General features: G+C 53.3%; 1 protein-coding gene across 8 annotated transcripts in view; it reads right to left on the bottom strand.

The window, feature by feature from the left end:
- CUX1 (cut like homeobox 1) overlaps positions 1–25,601 on the bottom strand; it is a 354,106-nt gene that overhangs the window by 166,530 nt on the left and 161,975 nt on the right. For all 8 annotated transcript variants that reach the window (XM_044232791.1, XM_044232795.1, XM_044232794.1 and 5 more), the window contains exon 3: positions 23,816–23,863. In XM_044232791.1, coding sequence (XP_044088726.1) covers positions 23,816–23,863 — 48 coding nt within the window. The remainder of the gene's footprint in view (positions 1–23,815; positions 23,864–25,601) is intronic.

Genomic DNA, 25,601 nt, shown 5'->3' with positions numbered 1-25,601 from the left:
AGGGCAAGGGCACAGGTGGTGGCACTGGGGCAGAGGGAAGCTCTGGGCACACGCTGGCCCCGGCCCCGGGGAAAACCTGTTCTGCTCCAGGGACCAGCCTCACCTCCTGCCACGCCCGGTTACTCCCTGTTCCCCGCGGAGGAGAGCAATTTCCCCACAGCCCGGAAGGCGCCTCCTTGGAATGTTCCTCCCATCCTTGAGGCTCAGCTGACCCATCTACCCGCCACCGCCTGCCTGCGGGACACTCCCATCATCCGCTGGGATCGTCCTAGGGTTCTAGGACTGCGGGTGGGGCTCCCTGAAAGCCCACGCTATGCTTTCCGTCTCCACCGCCTTTCCTCCCCAACAGCACGCAGGAGGCGCTTGCTACCTTCTCATGCGGGCGGGACAACTTGCCTCAATCCATCAGGTTTTACCTGCGGAAGTGAATGCGATGACGTGTGGACAGCCCCTTGGCTGGAGCGAGCACACCAGAAGCATCTTTCCCCTCTGCACGCGCCCCACCACGCTCTCCAGCCGCCCCCGGCAGCGAGCTGGGCGCCCCACCCCCCGCCCAAGCAGGAAGCCGGGTGGCTGCTCTCCAGTCTCCCTGACCCAACAGTGACCCTCCCAGCAACACCATCTCTGCCACGCTGAGTTTGGCTTTTTTGCACTAAGCATTAAAATGGATAGAGAAGGGCGCTTAGTTGGTTAAGCAACTGCCTTCGGCTCAGGTCATGATCTCGGAGTCCTGGGATCGAGTCCCACGTCAGGCTCCCTGATCAGCGAGGAGTCTGCTTCTCCCTCTGACCTTCTCCCCTTTCACACTCTCTCTGTCTGTCTCTCAAATTAAAAAAAAAAAATCTTAAAAAAATGGATAGAGAAAGGTAGTTTATTCTAAATCTGAAACAATGGGGGGCCTGGTTGGCTTGGTCAGTGGACCGTGTGATTCTTGATCTTGGGGTTGTTAAGTCTGAGCCCCACATTGGGAGCAGAGATGGCCTAAAAGTAAAATCTTTATGAGCAAAAAATCCAAAAAAAAGCCCCCGACCAAGAACACCCCCCCAAAAAAACCAACCAAAAGAATCCCCAAACGATACCAAACCAAACCAAAACCCCCGCGTTAGAAACTGGCGACAACCCGCAGGTGTTCACAGTAGCACACACACGCAGAGGCCAGGTCTGGAGATGAGCTCACGGAGTCCCCGGTGCAACCCCAGAGATGGTGACGGCGCTGTGCAGGCGCCCGGCCGTGGGGGAATCGACAGAACCGCGCTCTGCGGTCCTGGGAGTCGCATGCAATCTCGAGCTGTCGCTGCCCGTCACCGTCCACCCGCCCCGTGGGGCGGACCGCACACCTCTGTCACTGCCACGTGACTGATGGGGGACCAGCACCTTCCACGCGCGGGTGCTCTCCCACCCCACTGATGGCAGGTGTCGCCGCGGGGGCCGCTTTGGCCAATGCGATGCCGGCGACAGTGCCACGTGCCACGCCGGAGACGCTGTTAAAAGCGATCGTGTGGTTCGCGCGCCGCGCTCCTGTCTTCTGCTGTGGGGCCGGCGCGACCTGACGGGGGCCGCTTCGCTCACCGGACTCTCTGGACGAAGACCACACACGGCCCCATGGCCATCACGGCCGCCCACAGCTAATACGTCACATGGGCGAGACGTGGTCTTTTGTTGCCACAGGCCACTGAGACCTGGGGTTGCTTGTTACGGCGGCCTCATCTGGCGAGCCGTCTGGTCCAAGTCCGAGGGAGGTCACACCACTAAGCCAGCGTGAAGTAAAAATAAGGAATAAACAACCAATATCATGAGGGCCGGAGGACTTTTTTTTTTTTTTAACTATTTTTTTGTCACAGGCAGGGAGGGCAGGGGGAAGGCGGGATGATCAACCAGAAAGGGCACAGGACTTGAAACCAGAAAAGCGCATTTACGACAGGGCTCTGTCGCGCATTCGGAAATACTAAGCCAGCTACATATTCTCTGCCTCTTTGAACTTTATTTCCTGTGCCCAGGAGAAGGGAACGACCAGAATGTCTGCCGAAGGAGCCCTGCAGAATAGAACAACGAAAATCTGACCGCCTAGAGCTGTTCACAGGCTAGTTTTCAGTGTTGGAGACCATTCCCGACCCGTGATGTATTTAGAAGGTGAGACACCACACAAACAGGAACCAAATTATGTGTCATTTTCAGAGGGTCAGTTAGAAGAGAATCTACACACTCAAGGCATTACTTTTTGTACAAACTGCCACATCACTTTTAAAATAATTAACCCCAGGATGCTTGGGTGGCTCAGTCAGTTAAGCGTCTGCCTTCAGCTCAGGTCACGGTCCCGGGGTCCTGGGGTCGAGTCCTGCATCGGGCTCCTTACTCAGTGGGGAGCCTGCTTCTCCCTCTGCCTGCCACTCCCCCTGCTTGTGTTCTCTCTCTCTGACAAATAAATAAAAACTTTAAGAAAAAAGAAGCTTTTAAAAACAAAAAGAATTAACCCCTTCCAACAGTCCCATAACCAGCACCCATGGTGGGGGACTGTAACTTTTGAGGGGCACGCTGCTGTCTTAAGGGGACATTGCCTACAAGAGTCCCTCACCCACCTGTAACTCAGAACATTAATGGGTTTGAGGCTTTGGGGGCTGGTACTCAACTTTTCAGTAGCGCTCTCCTGATTTCTGCAGAGGAAGGAAATGTGGGGAGGACGAGAAGCTGAATTTGAACCGGGAGATGCTTTGCACAGGACGGAAGAAAGGACACAACAGTGTGATATTTACAGATGGATAAATCCGCCTTGACCACCAGCCTTGACCACCGATCAATGGAGAAGTCCTGATCGTTTGGCCTCAGAAATCGATTTCAGAATTAGGATCTCTTTCCTTCGTTTGATGCTTTAGCCTTAGGTGACAAATCCCTGTTACTTCCAGCGTGGACACTATAGGCCAGTGCCCAGCAGATCTCCTTGCCACCAAGCGGGACATGTCCTCCACAGGGGCCCCGGCCCACTGTCCCAGCCCTCAGGAAAAAACACAGAGCCACTCTGCCCTAATGGCTTCTCCTCACTCCCAGACTTCCATCCACACTCCCCAGGCTGCGGTCCCAGAACACTTGCCCACACAGCCCTTGACTTACGCTAAGTTCATCTCCCACCAAATCCCACCACTGACCGCGCTTGTCCACACCAAGCCTCGGTCCCCCCCCCACACCACGCCCCTTCACGCCTCTGGGTCTTTCTAGGCGAGGTCTTCTGCCGGGAATGCCCTTCACTCCAGGCACGGGGGAACCCAGCCCTCCCTCTTGAGTCAGTCTAGGTGACACCTCCTGGGTGGCGTCCTCCTGATTTCCCCAGGCCCCGCTGGTCACTCAGTCCTCACGCCACCTGAGCTCTCTGTGAATCCCTCTCTGCCCACTTCTCACACCGTGTGATGACGAGCCACGGGCACGAGCCTCTCTCCACCACCCCGTGGTCTATCCCACGGGGACAGACCTCGTACAGTGGCGCCTCCTGCTCTGTACCCAGCATCCGGGTCCTCACTAACACACGGGGCTGCCTGGGCAGCATCGGTTCCGGGCAGAGACGGCCGCCTGGACTCAGAGACTCCCTGGAACTCACCGCTGAGCTCTGTAGCACCTGGCGCTTCGCAGGATCGGCGCGGGAAGGCTGCCTCCTACAATTAAGAGCTTCAAGGAAGCGATCACTAGCTCCCATTTCATCCACTCTAAAAAGTCCGAAGCATGAGAGCCCGGCTCCGGCCTAGTTTAGGGAAGAGCAAACTTCCTCGTCAGAACAAGAGAACTCCGGGGAGGGGGCGGTGGGGGCGGGGGTGGGGGCTGGAGATGAAATGACTGGGTGATGTTGTCTCCAAAATGGAGAAGACAAGAGCTCTTCAAGAGGGGTGCCTGGGTGGCTCAGTGCGTTAAAGCCTCTGCCTTCGGCTTGGGTCATGATCCCAGGTCCTGGGATCGAGCCCTGCATTGGGCTCTCTGCTTGGCGGGGAGCCTGCTTCCTCCTCTCTCTCTGCCTGCCTCTCTGCCTACCTGTGATCTCTCTCTGTCAAATAAATAAATAAAATCTTAAAAAAAAAAAAGAACTCTTCAAGGGCTTTTGGTGAGTTTTACAAAGGAGAATGTGCCTCTAACTGGGCCGGGCACCTGGGAGGCCCAGAACACTCTGTCGCTGCTATCGTTTGACAATGAATGTCCTGCTTGTGTACCAGTGACCCCCGAACCTCCCTGAGGGTGGCCTCGGTCGGGGTGCCACAGCAGCTGCACACTCGGCCCACAGTGACGAGGCTGCTAATCCTTGGTACAGTCAGCTGGGGGTGGTGGGGATGGGGGGGGCTGCAGGTGCCTAGGCCCTGCCCAGGTGGGCTCTGGCCATAGGCCCACACCGGCGCCTTGTCACACCAGCTGTGACACACAGACAGAGACAATGGTGTGGACTTTTTACCTAGGGATTGCCTCCCAAAATACAAAACACACAGGTCTCGCCTCTCACTTGGTGTCGTATACTCTGACATGGAAAAGGCTCACCTTTCCAGGGAGCCACCCGGCCTTGCCAGGCACGGCTGGAAGGGAAGGCAGTGCCACACGGGGTCAAGGGCCTGGCTGTGGTGCCCGAAGATCAGGGTCGAGTCCCGGTTCCAACAGCAGCGCCATTGAACTACCTCGGCCACCACTAACCTCTGTGCCTCTGTTTCCTTGTCTGAAAGGCGGGAAGAATAAACCTTGGCTGCTGTGGACGGTGACAGAGCCCCCGGACTGGCAACAGCACTTCTCAGATGCGGAAACTGACCAGGCCCAGAGCCAGGCCCCTAGGGATCCCCACCAAGGCTACAACGATGCCCCAGCACTATGCCTGGGGCCGCGCAGTCAGTGGAAAGAATGTGTGCTTGGAAGGAACAGAACCTCTGGTCTGAAGCCAGCCCCGGGGCATGTTTGCTGGAGGGTCTGGAGGCTGGTTCCTGAAACTATTTACCCCTTGTTCTCTTCATCTGTCTAGGGAATGACTCCCTCCTCGCTGAACTGTGGAAATGAACTGTGAGAATCTCCCCTATCAAGCAGCCAGTATACTCTGGAGGGTACAGAATCAGAGAAAACATCGGTAACTTTTCTAGAAAAAAATCCAAAGGCAGCATTCTCTTCCCAGCGCCCCGCAGACTGTCCTCCTCTGGTTCAAGTCTTGGGGACAGAGAGACACTTAAACCACATCTAAGATACCGTGGCGGCAACGTCCCACTCGTGAACAACCCATCAGCCTGTGCCCCAGCAATGTACAAGCTAATGATTTAGAAATAAACACGGACCATTAACAGAATTTTCAAATCGATGTGCGCTGCTGGACTACAGGCTAGCAGGGACCAGCAAGAGCTTCAGGGACAAGACTGGATCTGTCTCACTCAGGGTCTTTGAAGAGCAAAACAAGAAGAGCCCCGTGGCCCACGGGAAGTCAGCAGACAATGACCAAGATTCCACCCCAAACAGGCGCATACGGGGCCCCGGCTCTATAGCTCTAACTTTCATTGAACACAGCCACGTAAAAGGAAGGAGTGAGATCACAGTGGCAGTGAGAACGTTTGCTGTGAGTTCCATGGGAGACGCGAGAGGACCCCAGGGAGAAGGGAGCTCCCTTTTCCAGCACCCTGGCGGCCCTTGGAGCAATGGGGAGGGAGGAGAGACTGGGAGCAGGTGTGCCAGCCCAGCTGCCAGCACCAGCTTTCTTTCTCAAGGTCCTGCTCCACAGTAACTTCCAACTCGCAAACGGAGTCCCGTGGGGAGGAATCACACCCACCCCACTCCCCATCGCCGGGAGCAGACGGAGACTACCCGCATTCCTCTACGCGGCTCAAAGCTGGATGAACAGATCCCACAGGGCGGTTCCGACTGGTTATAAGGGCAATGCGGCGTAGACGTGGGGCACAACGCACCGCTGCTTCTTATACAAACCATTAAGAATACTCCTTAACTACCTGCCTGCCTCCCCCCGCCTACCTTGACCAAGTGTGTAAGAGAAGAAAACTGGAGAGAAGTCCAGAGAGACAGTGCCGTGAAAGGCGAGCGGGTAAATAAAGATGTGGGGCCACGGAGGAGAGATCTGCGGCAGAGGACAGCGGGAGAAATACTGTGAAGACCGTGAAAACAGTAACTAGCATCTCTCTCTGCCTTTACCGCTGGCCACGCACATCTGATGTTCTGGCTGTCACCGTGGATCTGAGGGGCTGCCGTGGGGAAGGATGAGCGATCCTGTCTCTCCCCAGAGCGCAAATCCAGAGCCACTAGGTAGAAGCTACCGGCAGATCACAGCTTCGCAGTGGGAAAGCCTCTGCCAACGACACAGGACTTCAGAGGTGGACCATGTGGGCCGCCTGAACTGCTTCCTGCTTGGTTCATTCATTCACTCGGCCCATAGGATTATTTAAAGGTTGGCTAAAATGTGCCAGGAGGTGCGCCGTCCTAGCCTCGGAGGCCAGAACCGACCCTGGCCCCCTCCAAACCTTACAGGAAAGTAACAGTAGGGGTGCAGAGCAGGAGAAAAGTCTCCCTGAGGTTTTTTCGCTTTTTCTTTTTTCTTTTCTTTTTTAAAGATTTTATTTATTTGACAGAGATCACAAGTAGGCAGAGAGGCAGGCAGAGAGAGAAGAGAAAGCAGGCTCCCCGCTGAGCAGAGAGCCCGATGCAGGGCTCCATCCCAGGACCCTGGGATCATGACCTGAGCCGAAGGCAGAGGCTTTAACCCACTGAGCCACCCAGGCGTCCCTGCTTTTTGTTTTCTTATCTGAGGTTTCTGAAATACAGTTTTTGTGAACAGATGATATATGTATATAGTTAAAAAAAAATCTTAGGGTATAAAAACATACAGTGTTCAGCAAGGTTGCATAATATGAGATCAATACACAAAAATCAATTATCTTTCTATATACTAGCCATAAACCATCTGAAAGTGAGACTCTGAAATGTGCATGGATCGAGAGACTTAATACTGTTAAGATGGCAAAAGTCCCAAATCGATCTCCAGATTCGGTGCGCAGCCTGTCGAGATCTCGGCTGGCTTTGTTGCAGAAACTAGCGAGTTGATCCCGAAGACTCATACCGAAATGCAAGGGATCCAGAACAGCCAAACAGTCTTGAAAAAAGAAAAAAACAAAGGCAGGGGACTCACACTTATCCATTTCAAAATGTACTGCAAAGCTACATTAATCAGGAATGTGTGGCACGGGTATTCAGACAGACATGCAGTTAGATCAGTGGAACAGAATTAAGAGTCCAGAAATAAACTCTCACATTATGGTTAACTGAGTTCTGACATGGGTGAAAAGACAAATTCAGTGGGAAAGAACAGTCCTTTAACGGACAAGGCAAGGACAAGTGAATATCCATGTTCCAAAGCATTTGGCTGGACCCCTACCTCAACACTATATATAGTGTTAACTATATATATTAACTATATATGTTAACTATTAACTCAAAATGAACCAGAGAGCAAAATGTAAGAGCTAAAACTACAAAACCCCTAAATGGAAACACAACTGTAAATCTTTCTGACCTAAGGTGAAACACCAAAAGCACAAACAATAAGAGAAAAATAGGGAAAGTGGATTTTACCAAGTTTAAAACTTCTGCATTACAAAGGATACTGCCAAGAAAATGAAAAGACAACCCACAGAGTGGGAGAACATTCTTGCAGATCATGTACCTGATGAGGGATTAGTATGCAGAATATATAAAGATCACTCACAACTCAACAGTAAAATGACAATTAACTGAATTTAAAAATAGAAAAAATATCCAAATAGACATTTCCCCAAATAAGGTAGACAGGTGGCCAATGAGCACAGAAAAAGATGTTCAACATCAGCAGTCATTAGGGAGATGCAAATCACAGCCACAAAGAGATACTGCTTCACATCCGCGAGGCTGCGGAGGCAAGTGTTAGGAAGGAAGGAGAGAAACTGGAACCTTCGTGCACTGGAGATGGAAGCATCAAATGAGGCACTTTGGAAAACAGCTTGGCAATTCCTCCAAATGTTAAACAGAGTTCCCATATTAGCCAGCAGTTCTACTCGTAGGTACGTATCTAAGAAAAGTGAGAACGTGAGATCTGTGCAAAAACCCGTGTACGGACGTTCACAGCAGCATCACTCCCAGCAGCCGAAAGGTGGTGGAAGCCCGACGGCCGTCGGCGGACAATGGACAAACAGAAGGTGGCATGTCTACACAGTGGGTTATTACTCTGCCACAAAAAGGAACAAAGTGCTGACGCACGCTGCGACACAGACAGGTCATGAAAACACGCCAGATTAAAGAAGCCAACCACGACAGACCACACGGGGTACGATTTCATGGATATGAAATGTTGAGAATGGTCAACCCTGTAGGACAGTGGTTGCGGGGGAAGGGGGCGGGAGGGAGAATGGGAAGTGACTACACATGAGTACAGGCTTTTTTTTTTTTTTCCCCCAGGTGATGAGAATGTTCTGGAACCAGACAGCAGTGATGGTGGCACAACTCTGAGAATATACTAACGAACACCTAATTGTAAAAAGAAAATAGGAACAGCAAAAAGTGTAAGAACACAGTGAAAAGCCGGTCTCCCTCCCATCCACGTCCACCTTCCCCAGTGGCCTGGCTGGCAGGCAAGGATTCTCTTGTGCATCCTTCCAGAAACACGTTATGCATTTACAGGCGTCTGCACATACACACTGTCTTCCTTTTTTAAAAATGCAAATGGTAGGAGGGGCGCCGGCATGGCGCAGTCGGCTGGGCGTTGGACTCTCAGTTTCGGCTTGGGTCCTGATCTTGGGGTTGTGGGATCGAGCCCCACGTCGGACCCTACGCTCAGTGGGGAGTTGGCTTTGGATTCTCTCTCCTCCTCCTGCCCCATCGCTTGTGATCAAACTCTGTCTCTCAAAATGAATGAATGAATGCGAAGGTTAGAATATGACAGATACAGCTCTGCCCCTTGTGTTTTGCAGACTAAGGAGGAGAAAGAGCTTCCTTCACGGTGCGAGGGTGGGAGCCGCGTGGGGAAGGGGAGCCTGTGTTCACAGAGCGCGCGCTGCCTTTCAGACTGGTGCGGGGCCTGGAGGGAGAGCCGGGGGTGGAGTTGGGAACGAGGGTCAGGCCAGGGGCCTGGCTTCATGCTGAGAGGTTGGGGGTGTCAATCAGGATCCCACTGGACGGGCAGGCAACTGGGGGAGGGGTGCGGGGGAGAAGAGGTGGAGGAAGCTGTGCCGGGAAGGTGGGAGCCACAGCAAGTGAGGTGAGGGAGGCAGAATTCCCGGGGCCCACTGGCAGCTGTGGGTCCCCTCAGAGCTCTGGCCGGGGTGGCTGCAGGCTGGTCATCTCCCCTGAGGTGGGAGATACAGAGAGATGTGTGTTTGGGTGTTTGTGTGGAGGTAGTAAGTCTATGAGAGGTCACAGGGGAGCTCCCGGGAAGCTGATGTAGAGACAGGCCCAGGCCCAAGACCTCGATGTTTGGAGCCACCAGGCCCTAAACAGCCAGACGAGGTTAACCAGGGGATGGGATGGGTGTGAGTAAGGGCCCCAGAAGGCTGTGGCTGAATCCCGGGGGGCACTCCGTGGTATTTAGGAGATGGAAGGATCTGGAGAACGCTATGATCGGGAACTAGATCTCGCATCTGGGGGGCAGATTTTCCGTGATACAGGTGAGACACAGATAAACTGAAAGGGACCCATTCCAGGTCACGCTGGTAAACGATGACGTCGGAAGTCAAAACCAGATGTGTCTGATTCCGAAATCTATGGCTTATCAGTTTGGTTTTCTCTGCAGCTCTAGGCCTCCTCCCTGGGAAGGAGCCGCCGCACGCCTGGGTAGGAACGCACGCCAGACAGAAGCCAGGAGACAGCGCGGAGGTGGAAGGCGTGACACAGGTGTCCCGCGTGAACACCCGTGAGTCTCCCACCAGGCCTCTGGGCCCCACGTGCCCGCGGCAGCACGCTCCCGTGTTCCCATGGCGGTGGCACCCGTCCGCTACATTTCAAGAAAACACCTGCTCCAAGGTTCGCCCCGGGAGGATGCCACGCCCTGGGGCCCCGGGTCAGACTTGCCCTCCCAAGCCCCTGGACTCCAGGCCTGAGGATGGCAGGGGCGTGAGCCTGGAGGTGGAGGGGCTCCCTGGGGAGCATGGCTCTGTCCCAGGTAGGTGCCAGGTCCTTCCCTCGGCAGCCCCAGGAAAGAATCCTTTCCCTCATGTGCGCTGACCTTAGGCCGCCAGGTGTCTCTCTTGTTATGCTGGAAGGCAAAGCAGAAGTCTCACGGATCTCCCCATCTTCTCCTACTCTGGAGGCAATTTTAAGACCTTTCTCAAGTCTTCTAGAATAAGCGCTGGCTTTAGAGTCAGGCAGTGGCCTGCACGTCTCAGCTCTAAGGCCGGCAAGCTGGATGGTTTCAAGCAAGTTACTTGACTTCTCTGGGCTCACTTCCTCCTCCCTACGGAAATTACCAGAAACCCCTCAGGGCTGCGCTGTTATGCAGACAAAGTCAGATAATGTACGTGAAGGCTTCCAGCACGTAGCTGGAGCTGAGGAGATGTTTTCCTTCCTCTCCCTCTCCCCAAGGGCAGCACTCAGAGTCGGCATGTTTTGGCAGAACCTGCTCTCCAGGTTAGTCTCCTTACCCACTAGAGGGCTCAGCCAGCGCGAGCTCCCCCGTGGGTCCCACCGGACTCTTACCCCCTTCTCCCGCCTCTCGGTCTTCACGATGACAGGGGATGGGGCCCGGGAACAGCCCCAAGCAGTGGCAGAACAAGACGGTCCCTGGGTGAGGCGGGAAGCTGAGCGGGGAGTCACGGGCCGACCCGGCCAGGTTGACTCTTCCTGGCTGGCAATGTGGAAGGCTCTGGAAGTTGTAGTTAGATGAAACGCTGGTCATGCCCCCCTCCGTGGCAGTGAGTGGGATGAGTTTCTGACCGCATCCAAACACCTGGGTTCTAACCTGCAACCCTGTTTGTGCCACGTGCGACTTGGAGGCTCGTCTGGGCAGGTGGCTGGCTACCAAGCATGTGGCTCAAAGTCACGGCAGGGGTGGGCTCCTGTAGTCTGGGATCTGTGGCACCTGCTGGAGGGGGTGAGTATTTACTGACGAGAGGGAGGCTCCAGGGAACCACAGATCCCAGGACAGGCGGGGCTGAGAGACAGTGAGAGGGGAGGAGTTCAGAGCACCGAGTGCAGGGGTGGGTGATGGGGGGGAGCACAAGACCTCACCTCCGGGCAGGGCACCCGCCCTGCTCCTCAAGCTCACAGCTACCCGCCCACTGGGTCACTCTGGCCGGCGAGAATGTCACCAGCACAGAGTGTGGGTAAGGCTATTGGAGATCAAGGAAACGGGAACTTCGAGATGTAAAACGCTTTGCAAGGAACTGCCAGCAGAGAGTAGCGGAGCGGTCTGAAATAGGCCGGCGAGAGACGGAACGCGGGTGACTCCACATGCGGGCAACGAACTCGGCTGAGCTCTGGGCTGTGATCAAACTGTGTCCCCAAGCTCCCTCCCACGGCCACGCGCACACGTCCTCAGGCCCCCCCCTTTGACCATCTGCTCCGTGGTATCAGTTTCACGTAAGGAATTACTGCATTAACCTGATGGAACATAAATAAAACCTAATTAACGTCCAGACTGAGTTTTTCCAAGGGAAGAGAGATCTGCAGAAAATAAAATAGTCTAATAATTTAAATTCCACTGTATTCGAATAAATGCCACATGACTATTACAAGCTGGATTGATTCTAGTCCGGGGGGGGGGGGGACAACAACAAACTGGGAGACACATAAATACCACTTATCATCATTCAAATCTATTCCCCCTAATCCTTCACATTTATCGTATGAGGGGAAAGAGGCACTGAGAGGTCAATGGACTTGGTGAAAGCCAAGGTCACTGGTAAGTCAGGCCTCAAACCGAGGCCGTATAACTCTGGGCCCTTAGCTTCATATCACAACTGCCTCTTGGTCTCACATGATTTCCCGCAAAGTTCTGGGAGTGTGGGCAGATAGAATAGAGCCTTTTTAATGGACAGAGAATGCTTTTGATTTATACACCGGGGGTGTTAACCCTCCATCTTGCCATCCATCCATCTGTCCATCCATCCGTCCATCCATCCGCCCACCCAAAGTTCACTGAGGGCCTACTGTGTGCCCAGCACGGTGCCACATGAGGACACAGATCCTGCTCAACTATTAAGCACCATGGAAGCAGCGTGGAGTTCATTACCTGCAACTACAGACCACAGTCTGGTTCAGGTCCAACACGGCACATAGTAGTTGTTCAGCAAATACTATCAAATCAAAGAATGAAGGAGTCAACACTGTCCTCCAGAAGCTCACGCTCCGGAAAGGGAGCCTGCCCTAGAGAGTGTGGCCTGAGTCAGTGGGACCAGGATCCTCTCCTGGCCCGAACAGCGTGGTGGAGCAACGAAGGGGGAGGCCTCTGCCGAGGTGACCCCCGCTCGGCTGGTCACAAAACCACTCTGGTGGCTCCAGGACAGGGGTGCCCTGACACGGAGCCCGCTTCCGAGTTACTGCGGAGCGGAGACGCAGGGGGCGGGAACTAGGGCTCCTTTCAGGCACGTGCATGGGTTCCTTTAGCACGCAGGACCTCGAATTCCTTTCCTGTGACCCTCCAGTCTCTAGAGGCTCCAGTGCTGACCCGACTCTGCCGATACAGTGTTTGGCTCACTTATTCTAGAACCATCTGACTGTCCCTCTCCATTCCAACTCAGTCCATTTCAATTCACTCAATGCTTCCCTGGGACCCGCCGCGTGCTGGAAAACCCTCCGGGCCCTCCTTCAGGAGCAGAGTCTGCTGGGGAACCCAGCGAGAGCCCCGACTTCGGGCAGCCTGTCTCGGGGCCTCCGGCAGAGACAAATGAAAGCCGGGCAGGTGGGGGGGGCCCAACCGCACGTGGGTCTGTGCTATAAACCTCCAAGGCCTCCGCCGACGGTTACCGAGAGGATGTTAAAAATAATTATCCACTGAAAATATTAGATTTGCTCTGGATTGTTCATTACATACAATGGCTTAATAGGACTTTTATTGAATAGCTGCAGAGCTCTGGGCCGAAATCAATTTGCCATACACTCGGAATTTTGATGTGTGCTGTTGACTTCCACAACACGGAGCAATTTGTAATAGCTTCGGCTCGCTGTTGTTTCCAAAGCTCTGCTACATCACAAGCATTTATTTCTGACCACAAAATTACATTTATTCAACAGAAAGCAGCTCCGGGTCTTTAAGAGGTTAACTTCTGGAGTGCTTGGCTGCTGGCCAGCCCCCGGCGGAGGCGCGGCGCGGGCGCAGTGGCACACGCGGTGGCGGCCGCGCCGGGCGGGCGGCCGTGATTAATGGGCCGCTGAGTGCGCCCCTCTCCGCGCGCACACGGCTCGCTCCCCTGCTTCCATAGATCACGGGCTTAGCCTCCGCAGATCTGACTGAAATTGAATTTGGCTTCTCTCTCAACCGTTCATTTCCTATGTTAGGCAAGGTTATATCCTTTTCTGCATGAGCAGAACCAAACTAGCTGCGGCTACAGAGGGGAGAATGTGTTTTCAATTAGGAAGCTGGCCTGCACGCGCAACCGCAGCCCCGCCGCTGCCCTAATGGAGCCGTCATGGAAGGAGCCTCCAGGAAGACACCGCACGGCGCCGGGCCCTCGGACAGCACTGCGAGGTAATTAAAGCACGGTCACCGTCACCATCGCGGCCACCGCAAATGCCACTGGCGCCCCCTCAAGTAGCACACACGTGCAAAGTTCTGAGCACCTGCAGGTGGCTGTGATGCTGTGTGGGCTGAGAAGCAAGACCCCTCCCCGCCTCCCCCCTCCCCGCCTCCCAGAAAGGGGTCAGGAGAGCAGGAGAGGCTGGGGTCCTCATGAAGCCCGGTCTGCTCCAAACTCGCCTGTCGGGGACACTGGGTCCCGACTCACAGATGGCCCCGGAGCCCCTGCAAGGAGAAGCAGCCTCGACTGTCCTTGTGGGTCCCCAGGAGCCTCCCGGGGGGTCTCGCCCAGAGCCCCTGCTGAGTACTTATTAATGGGGGAGGACGTGAGAGGGTGAGCCGTCGAGCAGAGGAGGGCGTGCTGAGCGGGCGCCGGAAGGCAAGGAAGAGGGTATGAGGTCAAAGGGAAGACGCGGGCCCTCAAAGGGAAAAGGGAAATACTCGGCCTGAGATGGGTCTTCAAGGATGGAAATGGTTCTTCCAGGTAAGGGACAGCAGAAGGTTCTGAAGATGGAGGCCATGGCTTTACGAGAAGGTCAGAGGCAGGAAACCACAGGGCATGTCTGGGGACAGGACACAGACCAGTCTGGCGGGAGCAGAAGCCAAGGACCGAAGGCCGGGACACAGCTTTAAAGCTCCATCAGGGCGCACCCCACCTGCCCGTGCGAGGTGGTCGCGTGGCCGGAGCCATGGAACTTGGCCTCGAGAGGAAGTGCCTGTGCAGGGAGGCCAGCCCCGTGGTTCCTGCCGGCGGCTGTGCACGAGCCTCGGTGTGGACTTTGTCCAGTTCCAGCTGCTCGGCCTGGGCCCAGGCAGCTGAGTTTCTGGGAACACGAGGGTGATTCTCAGGCAGCCCGTCAGTCCCTCGGAGGACAGGCTCGGGGAACCAGCCGTCTGGCCTAACCCTGTGTGACACCGGCCTGTCCACAACACTCCGCGCAGCACTCGCTCGTGGGCATGACGGGGCCTTGCAGAAAAATGGGTGAGAGGGGACCACACTCCTGATAGGTTGTCCTGTGCCTGTTTGAATGCTCCTACTGACAGGAAACTCATTCCCTTCCATGAGCCCTCGCTCTGTTTCTCAGTGGCTCTAACTGCTGACGAATGTCCTCTTCTGTTCTGCTGAGGACGGTCAACCCAAGAACCTGTCCACTGAGTCATACCGTTCTTCAGAGCTACGGGGCTCCCTGCCGCCTCTCTCGCTCACCCGCTCATTTCACAGAAGAGCAAAGTCGGACGCGAAGGAGGCCCGGGAGCTGCCCAAGGTCACAGGAGTGAGCGGCAGCTCCTGGGCTAACTCCCAGGTCCTTCCCACTCCTGTGACACGTCCTCTGGAGTAAAGCGCTCGGACGCTCCGGCTTTATTTAGACGTGGCCTTTAGATCTGAGCGCTGAGATTCATTACCGATAGGGCTACTGGACGTCCTCGCAACTCTGGGCAACTTTTAACGAAGTCATAGACCATTTACCCACCGTGAATTCGCTTCATCTATTCCTTGATTAAAATCTGTCAAACGGCCCTGCAAGTGGGCACAGGGCCTCCGTCTGCCCGGGCCTGCCTCCCTCCCTCCCTCCCTGGCCTTCCCTCCAGCGCCCGGTCCCCCGGAGCGCTGCCCCCGCTCAGCCCGCTCTGCCGGACACTCCTTCGCCAGCCCGGAGCCCGCCTGGTCCTTCTCGCCTCTCCGGGCTCACTCCCCGCGCCACCTCCCGGGATCCCGGGAGACACCCGCTCTACCTGCCTGCCCATCTGAATCCCTTCACAGTCCGCGTCCCCGTCGGACGAGACTCTCGGTCTCTGTTACGCTTCCCTGCGTGACAACAACGGCTTCAAGGCAGCAGGGGCTTGGCTGCCAGCGCCCAGGGTTCGAGCCTCAGCTCCTGCTTGGCCCAGGGCGGTGTGCGGTCAGAGGGCTTCCCTGAATGAGAGAAGGAACGGGAACCAGAGAGGAAAACCCAGCACCAGAGGCGAGGCGGGGTTTCACGCGGCCTGGCGTCAGCTAAGAACCCTGCTGGTGTGTGGACCTTCAGGACTGAGGCAGGTTCCAAGGGACGATCTGGTCCCTTGTGCGGGCCAGGGGACAGGGGACTCAGGCAGGAAGCCGCCTGCCGTTGGTGGAGGGAGGGGGCGGGGAGTCTGCTCCTCCGGGGGGCACAGATCAGTCTGTAGTGACGGGTGCCTGTCCCGTTACGGAGATTTGTGCCCACAGGGGACAAGGCGTGCAGGGCAGCATCCACACTGGAAGAGCTGGTCGGAAGAGGAGGGGAGCCTCAGAACACGTGCAAAGCTGTGTGCACAAGATGAGCACCCACTGTCCTCATCCGCGACCGGGGAGGGGTGCTAAGACGATGGAGGGCGGAAGGTGTCACTTCCCTATTCCCCGCACAGTACTGGAGGCACCGGCGTGGGCCGCAGTCCTGCCACGATCGCCCAGGTGCCTCTGGGTAGCTCCTTCCCTCTCCAGGCACAGCTTCCTCGTCTGTGAAATAAGGATGCTGCTTCCCCCCAGTCCATCCAGTGGATGCCTACTGCATGCGCACGAGGGCCAGGGATGGGTACACAGAGGCCGTGCAGACCTAGAGAGTCCAGAGAGAGTGGGTGGGCACAGCCGAACCCACAAAGACCAGGACAACAGCACTCGGGCCACAGGAGACGGTACTACAAGAGAAACACGAAGGGCCCTTGGTGTGGGCAGGCAGAGGAGGCTCGGGAGGGCAGGACAGCTGTAGCGAGCACCAAGAAGGGAGGAGAAGGGGGCCGGGCAGGGGGTGGGCTGCAGCCAGGCCGGGAACCCTGAAGGCTGAGGTCAGGGTTCTGTGTCTGCCTCCAGGGCGCGGGAGCCACGGAAGCGCAGTGCTCCTGCTCCCGGCGGGCGCGCAGGGCACGAGCTGGAACGCAGACCGGTTCGGGAATGACCCACTACGGTGGCCTCGGTGACACAGGACAGCTTTGGACAGGCGGTGGATGGCAGGGATGGAAAGATGCGGGCAGACGAGGGCGCTGGAAGGATGGAGGAGAGCGGGGCGGACGGGAGGGAGCAGGCGTCCTAGATTTCCCGCTGAGGCTGCCAGGCAGATTGCAGGGCCGTTCCTGAGCAGGGAGGGGAGGCAGCAGGAGACCCCAGCAGGGACGGGAGCTGGAGATGGCATGGTTGAGGGCTCAGAGCCCTCTCCCACGGGTCACCTGAGCTGTACTATTCGAGAAGGCAGTCTCATGTGAGTCTGGAACACAAAGGAGACAGTCGGAGCCAGACACCTGAGTTTTCAGAGACGGGTCCCGGGAGATGACCGCACAGAGTGCCGTCGCTCAGAGGGCTGGGAGCCAAGGAGCTGCCCAGGAAGACTGAAAATCAATACCCAGAGAAGTGGATGGAAAGCCAGGAGGGCATCCTATTGGGGGATGTCGAAAGACGGGACCAGCACGGAGAGGAGCTGTCGGGCGGGCTGAACGCCCCTGAGAGAGCCAAGGACGACGAGGGTCAAGGGTAAGGGGACAGACGCCAGACCGGGGTGGGCTGAAGAGTCCACTCCATAAAAGTGGAGACAGCTCTCGGGAGAAGCCCGGCCCAGAGGGCTGGGGGATGAGGCAGGCACCTGTCCACTCACTCTGTGTCACGATGGAACATGCTAGCACTTAGAAAATGCAGATGAGCAGAGACTGAAGACCCAGGACGGGGGTCCCTGCTGGGCTCTGGTTCTCAGAAAGCCAGAGAGGAAGGGGCAGCGCCTTCCCAGGGTCGTGAGGACGGGGTGAGCTTATGCTCGGAAAGCACCCAGCACAGCACGTGGACTCGCTCCGCGTGCCATGAATGCCATTTCGGACACTCACACAAATGTGCCCCAACCCCCGCCCCGCCACAGCCCCATGCATGGCCTCACCGGAAGCATCCACTCGCCTGGAGATTAAAATTTATTTTATTTCATACATGAAATGCAAAGAGAGGAGAGAATGCCAAAATACGATCCCGAAGCTACTGCCTCCTAAGCCTGCGTCTTCCTTTTTGAAAAAGGTCGTTCGTGCTTACTAAAGAGTATCTGAAGTAAACAACAACAACAACAAAAAACCACCAACAAAAAAACGGAGCACCTGTGAGTAGGAACACTGTCGTGACCTTTGAAGCCTCCTTGGGCCTAGCAAGGATAACCTGTATTCTGAATTTCCCACTTAACCTTTTCTTTATGGTTTTATTACATAATAAAAATATACGCCTAGACAATGCCAGCTCAGTAGTGCCCGTTTTCCTGTCATTCATTCTCCCTTGCCAGGACGCTCTCTGCCTAGTCTTTCCACTGCTGATGACAACGCGCTGTTTCCGCCTGTTCGCGAGTTTCAGACACTCCTGCCCTGGCTTCCCGGGGCCCATGTTTCAGCTTAGTTAGAATTTACACTCAGGAGTGGCAGCGTGGGGTCAAGGTGTGCACGCTTTCGTAGCTCCAGTATCTGACGCCAGACTGGTTTTCACAACAGTTGCACAATTTCCACTCCTACCTTGGGTTTTGGATTCTGGCCAACCTGGAAGCTACGAGAAAGCTGTGTTTAACTTATTTTAATTTGCATTTCCCTGATTATGAGGTTGGGCATCTTCTCATGTGTTTACTGACACATTCTGATTTTCTCGGAGGATGCTGTTCGTGGCTTTTGCCCAGTTTCCCACTGGGTTATTTGACTTTTTCTTATGAACAGGTAAAAGCTTTTAATACTTCCTTAATACTAATCCTTCATTAACTATGTGTGTGGCAACTGTCTCCTTCTGATTTGTGACAGGGCCAGGGATCCCCCATAAGAGATCTGTTTACAGTCGGGCTGGCCCTACCAGCACGATTTGCATGAGACATTTGGTCTTTATTATGAAAAAGATTCAGAGGAATCTAGATTATCCAACAGATAAACTGTCTTGAGAAACGTGAGCCTTTTCCTAATATACACAAAGGTAAATCCGCGCAGGCAGTGCCCCAGGCTTACTCTGCCACCTTCTGTAGGCTGTCTCTCCGTAATTAATAAAGCTTCTGCTTAAAACTTTTAATGCAGTTAAAGTGTAACAGTTCCTTCCCTTATGGTTTCCAAGAAATCCTACGCAACCTGAAGTCATCATATGCTATATTTTCTTCTACAAGGTTTAAAGTTTTGCCTTGAGTCTTCATTTGTAATTTGTGTTTGCATATGGTGTGAGGTATGGATCCAATATAATTCCATAAGGATAACCAATTATCAGAGGACCATTTATTGAAAAATTCATCCTTTCCTCACTGATCTATAGTCCTGTTTTTGCAACACTCATGGCTTCTCTATATGCACCTGTCGGTTCCTGACTTCTTTACGATGTCCCATCAGGGTATCTGTCTATGCCTGAGCCAATCACTGGTAGTTTTCCATCATGTGGCAGGGAAAACCCCCACCTTGTTCTTATTTCATGCTACCTTCACCACGACTGACCCCACTTGCTCTCGCTGATCACTTCTGGAATCAGTTTTTCAAAAGTTTTGTGAAAAATTCTGTTGGAATGTGGACTGGAATTCCAATGACTCCCTCTAATCAATTTGGAGGAAATTGATTATTATTAGTAGTGAGAATTTCTATCCTTGCATACCTTCTGTCCCTCTACTTAAGTCCCCCTTAATACCTTTCAGTATAAATGATCCACTTTTCTCCAGAAAGAGTTCCTATGCTTTATTTTATTTATTTCTAGGTATCCTTTATTTTTTGTCGCTAACTCTAGCTGAATTCTTTTCAGTTTTCTGTCAGTGTAGAAGTATGTAATTACTTCTGTATATTGATTTTGTATCTAGCAACCTTGTTAAATAATTGAGGCTTCTTTGAAAAATGATAGTTTTGTTTCTTCTGTGATAATACTTGATCTTTTTCTTGTCTTCTGCGGTAGTTGAAACTTCTAGTACAATGTCGAGTAAAAGCAGCAATAGTACACTTACTTGTCTTGCTCCTGGTTTCTAAGGGAATATTTTTGATGTTATTGGGTATAATGATTTGTTGTAAGTCTTTCATAAATACTTTCCCCCCAGTTAAAGACGTTTCCCTCTATATCATATGGCTGGTCGGTTTTTTTGTTTGTTTTTGTTTATCATGAATGGATGCTGAATTTTATCAGATTCTTTTCCTCTATTAAGATAACTTCTCCCTTTAATCTGCTAAGGATATTAATGTGCATTAGTAAATTTTTCTAATGTTAAACCAAACAGCATTCTTGGGATACACGGAACTTGACAGATTCCACTTACTAACACCCCTTTGGGGACTTTTGCGTATCTATTCACAAATACGACGGACTTTGAATTTTCTTTTCTTGTGCTATCCTTGTCTGGTTTTGGTACCTGGGGTTACACTAACTTTGCAAAAGGAGGTTAAGAATGTTCTTTCTTTTTCTATTTCCTAAAAGAGTCTGCACAAGAGCAGAGCTTCTCTGTTTCGTGAATGACTGATAGGATTCTCCTGAAAACCGTCCCTACCTGATGGAAACGTTTCTGTGACAGTTACAAGGCTACTCAGGGTTTCCATTTCTTTTTAAATCAGCTTTGGAACATTCTAGTATTCCAGAAATGTGTCCATTCTGTTTAGGTCTTAAAATTTTTTGGCACGAAATTGACCATAATATTCCCTTACTGTTTCTTTAAATCTCTGCTGTGGCTGTAGAGTTATCCTGTTACCATCACTAACCTTTTCTTTTCTGATCAGGAAGTATCTTCAAAGAACTAATGTGGTAGTCTCGTCAAAGAACCAATTTCTGAGCTATTTCTCTCTTGGGCCCTTTTTTTTTTTTAAATTCTTATATATTTTTATTATTATTTGTATTTATTCTTTCCTTCTTCCTGTTCTCTTTGAGCTTATTCTGTTGTAATTCTCTAACTTTTTAAGCTGGATGCTCACAGGTTTTCAGTCTTTCATTTCCTCCCCGATATAAGCATCTAAGTTATTTAAGAGGATTTTCCTCTCTGAGAACACTTGTCTTAAGCACCCAGCTTCCCTACAGCCAAGAGGAGGAGGACCCAAACCAACTCCTTCCCCCTCAACATTTTTTTTTTTAAAAGATTTTATGTATTTATTTGACAGAGATCACAAGTAGGCCGAGAGGCAGGCAGATAGAGAGAGGAAGCAGGCTCCCTGCTGAGCAGAGAGCCCGATGTGGGGCTCGATCCCAGGACCCTGGGATCATGACCTGAGCCAAAGACAGAGGCTTTAACCCAGGGCCCCCCCACACACAACCTTTCCTACCAGGAACCCTTGTCGGGGAGAGAAGCAAGGAGAGGCAGAGACAATTTCCAAGAGTTAGCACTTTCCCAGAGTGTGTTACTTCACTGAAGGGACTGTCTGAATCGCTGGACTAAAATAAGTCTTAAATTGGATTGACTGCTGAGGTGGCCCCTTCTCCCTCACTGATCAGTTGGCCGGGCTTATCAAACAGGCAAACTTAGGTATGGCAACCAATCAGTCAATCCCTCAAACAAATACAGGTATTCGCTACTTTCTTTTAAAGCTATTTCCTGAGCAGATGTGCTTGGTGCCCCTTTCTCCTCATGAGCCTGAAGAAAGGAGGGAGGCCAAAATGCTACCTCCGGAGGCCCTCACTGTTCAGTCATGTATTCCCATGATGGTACAACACACTGCAAACACGCCCTCTTACAGGAACTCTGAACTCCTATGTGAATTTCTCGCTGTCTGAAAAAGATACCTTCTTCGTTTGTTTTTTTTTTCCCAGGATCTCAAATAGTGAAGTTGTCTATACAGATTCCAAGGCAAAGAACACATTTTCATAATGCCACACCTTGTTCTGGGGGAAATCAAGCACTTTGGGGTAAACTCAAAGAATATATCCAATAAATACAATCGTATTCAGCAGGCACTGACGAAGGATACAAGAGTGATCCTCTGATTAGAGAAGGCAGCGTTTTAGAAAAACGAGCTGAATGGATCCTGACCCATCAAAGCACCGAGACACGCTGGCTTCTGGCCTTACTCATCAGAAAACCGACCCTGTCACGTGGTCCCCGTCTGCAGCTGCCCTCTGCGATGAACGCTCCTTCTTCAGAAACAAGGCGGAGTTGGCCCTTTCTACTTAAATTAGCTTACTAGAAAGCACAAATTATTTAATATAAACAGAGCAATTAGCAATAGTAAATATTAGCAGTGCTATAAAAATATTTATTTTTCAAATCACCTTTGTAAAAAAAAAAAGGAATTAAAAAATCTGGATGTCTCCTGGGCATTTTGAATTTAACATATCTGGAAGCACACCCACTCCCCCATTCGGAATGTGGGGTAATTTATAATAGAAGTGGGTTACATTCTTAGGAGTGAGAGGGTGTGAAGACAGTGTTTTATACTGGAGGAAAATATGTATGTAATACAATGTAGTATGAACGTGCGTGGGAGAGTGAGGGAGTAGATGTATATAAATACGTATACGCCCATGCCTGAAGTACAACACGTGAACTTGGTTGAACCCCAGTTCAGGGGCAGGGCAGTTATAAAAAACATTTGGGGAGTGACTAGGGAAGACGGATTTGGGATGGAATTTTAGCTACCGCAGAATGACTGCTGCTTTCCCAGGTGGGATACTCGGGCTGACGTGGTAATATTGGGGAACAGCCTGACTTTTCGGAGACGCACGCATGCATGTGTTTAGGGGTATGGAGCCGGGCTATCCACATGTGCTTTCAAATGCTGAGCAAAAGGGCAGCGGGAGCAAAAGTGGCAAAATGCTCGTGTGCGGTTGAGTAGGGGTAAAGGGGGTACGCATGTTCACTCGACTAGTTCTTTCTCCTTTTATGCAGCTTGGCAATTTTTCCAACAGAATGAAAAACAAGCAAAAACCCAGACCGGCACACTGGGCTATTTCGGGGGCAGAAACTCTAAGCCACCGGGCCTCACAAAGCTGCTGAACGGGTAAAAGAAGAGATCGGATCAATGCGGGCAGGTGTAAGGTGACAGTGTCCCTCGGAAAACCAGGGTTCGGAGACGCATTTGTGAGGAAAAGCAATTCATGTCCTTGCAGCCCTGGGACAGTGATACCCCCGGGCCTGCCGGGGCTGAGCTCGGGAGGGCTTCCTGCGGCAGGGAGTGGTGAACAGAAGGGCCTTCTGTGGTGTCCCTCCCGACACCTGCGGCGGCGCCCACGGTCCCTGCTCCTTCCTGCACAGCAGGCCTTGCCCTCTGCTGTCACCTGCTTCCTGGAGACTCTGCCCAACGGCAGCCCCGACCCCTGCGTCTGGAGCTCCGGGCCCAGGATGCTGGCGTCCTCACGGCGTGTCCCAGAAGCCGTCTAGAAGCTGCCGTCTCACTCCCTCAAACCCTGCCTCCTCCCCGCGTGCTCCGAAAATGCAATTCTCAAGATGCTACCAATGGGGGTTCTCCCGAGGGCTCTGAGAAAGGCTTGTTCTCATCACCGCTGCCCTTGTTCCCACGGCAGGAGCAGAGAGCCGGGGACGGCCACCTCCACGACAGTAACGACATGGCTGGTTTTCTGAAGTTCCCCAAGTCGCCAAAGAAGGCAGAGGGGGAGCAGGAGCATCACCCACCACAAGGGCCCCCATCTGCGGGGGCTGCGCTCGTGTCGGACGGCGCGGTCCTTCTCTGGAAGGCCCCAGGGAGACAGCTCTCCCTTCCACCGAGCCCAGGCTCGCTCCTCAGGGCTGCCCGTTGCTCTTTGTTTCCAGCCTCGAGCCAGTGAACTCCCTCCTTCCCCGGCAGCTGGGCGGGAAAGCACCAGGTCACCCCCCTTCATCCTTCCCGCACGGGAGGGCCTCCCAGTGGCGGCGGCCCTGGGCCTGTGAGGCTGGGGAGGCCCGCGGGCTCCTGAAGCCTGCAGCGTGGACACACTCCGTCCTCTGGGTGAGGCACAAGCACGCAGGCCGCTTGGCCCCGAGTCACCCACATCCCCCCACACTTCAGCTTCGGCTCCGCTCTCCACGCGGGCCTTAACTGAGGACCCGGCGGAAACATCACACGGGGAGGCACAAAACCCACATGACATTGAGTTAGTGCAGCTGGGAAGGCTCCATCTGGACGAGCACCTTCTGTCAACGGCATTTATTTAATGAGAATAAAAAGCAAGCGCAATGAGCTAGGAGGGGTGGCTCAGGATGTGAAGTGAACAGAGACGCTTACCTCGCCCTGGAAGCTCTTCAGCAGCGGCGCTACGTGCTTGCGCAAATCCTGGAGCAGGAGCGGTGGGTCAGCAAACGGCCGTGGCAGAAGGAAAGAGAAGGGAAACATTCGTTAAGGCTTCCTAGAAACAGCTTTGAATTCAGCGACAATCACCGTCAGACAAAGCCATCCTGGTGCCCTCCCCTGCCCGTTTCCTTCACTCGGACAACATAAATCACGCCACTGGCGCTCCGTAATGTCAGTGAACTTCCTGGGGAAGGAGACCACTAGGGTCCCCTTCTACCCGAGTCCCCGCTCTACCAGTCTTGCTCTGAATGGGCGAGGGACTTGAGTGTTGGCTGGTGTCCGTCGCAGACCACCTGCTTAGTAGAAAATCGAGCTTTCCTAGCATACGTTTGACTCATGTGTATCTGAAAAGGATCCGGGAACAGCATCCTGCATTTTAGCTCTGTCTTTTGAGTGCTGTTACTGGGGGTTATGTCTGTTTTGGATCCGTGTGTGATCCACTCGGTAGACAATTTCATCCCAAGCCCCCAGTACCCTTATCCTGACAATGGGACACCCCAGAGGAACGTCTGTATGATCTCCTCGAGCGTATTTTTTTTCAAATGAAGTGACTGATGCACCACGTAGTGATTATAGACAATAAGACTGTATTATAGACTTCAAAGCCGCAGAGAGACGAGATCTTAACTGTTCTCAACACAAAAGAGGAACGACAATTATGCAGTGTGCTAAAGGTGTTAGCTAACACTACTCCAGCGGCAATGCCGCGATATGGAAAAGCACCAAACCGACCCATCTTCCCCTCCACCTTACACAACATCGCGTGGCAACTGTAGCGCCACGAAAAAAGAATGAAGTAACTGAGAATGTGCTTTGAAGACTCTGAAATATACTCAAATAACGCAACTTCTCCTTCATCGAGAATGGGAGCAGACGCGGTATCTACAGAGCAGATCGGCTTTAGTAAGTCTGGCCCAAGGCCAGGCATCTACCTAGTTTCAGGTCCCAGAGCTGACGCACACGCCGACTGGTAAGTGCTGGTAAATGCTGGACGTGGGCCAATCAACCCATAACACAGGAAGGAGGTAACGTATCATTTCAGGATAAGAGCCCAGGTGCCACAGGGAGAGCAGACAGGAAGGGCAATGAACCCAGATGAAGGAGGTGAGCAGGGCTTTCACAGAGGAAGCGGCATCTGGGTTGCGAAGGCTGGCAGGACCTTCTCGGGCCGGTTCTCAGTGTGCCCATCTGCGCACGCTGCCTCGAGCCCGCCGTCAAATACACAGAAGCTACTGGGCAAATGCAGAGTCTGGACTTATCTACAGCTCCTGGGTCAGAACTCAGTCCGTTCGATGGAAAGAGGCTGGCAGAGCCCTGATTCCGAACTCGGGCCTGGCCGCTCACTCTGGGAGTGCGGGATGCCACTCCACGTCTAGAAGTTCAGCTCCCTCCACTCCAACGTGCGCCAGGGTAACTGTGTCTTCCCCGAAACACAAGCAATGGGGACAGCACCGCTCCCGGTGTGGAGTAAGAACTTAATAACATGAACCACCTTTACTATTACAAGTAATAGTAGTCACCACTCAGGGAAAGGCCTTCTAGCACATTTAGAGTCACCCCGAATCCGTCTGAGCGCACAGAAGACAGCCTTCTCTGGAACCAGGATTTCCCAGTCTTGTTTGAAGGTGGAGGACGAGGGAACCCCTGCCCCCCACAAAGGGGTGGCAGACAACCCCTCGGCCTCTCCTGCTCCGGAGGCTGTGATTCTCTAAGCAGACCC

Source organism: Neovison vison, chromosome 14 (assembly GCF_020171115.1).
Source record: "Neovison vison isolate M4711 chromosome 14, ASM_NN_V1, whole genome shotgun sequence".
Lineage (NCBI taxonomy): Eukaryota > Metazoa > Chordata > Mammalia > Carnivora > Mustelidae > Neogale > Neogale vison.
Note: the sequence above shows the minus strand (reverse complement) of the source record. Positions and strands in the feature narration are given on the sequence as shown.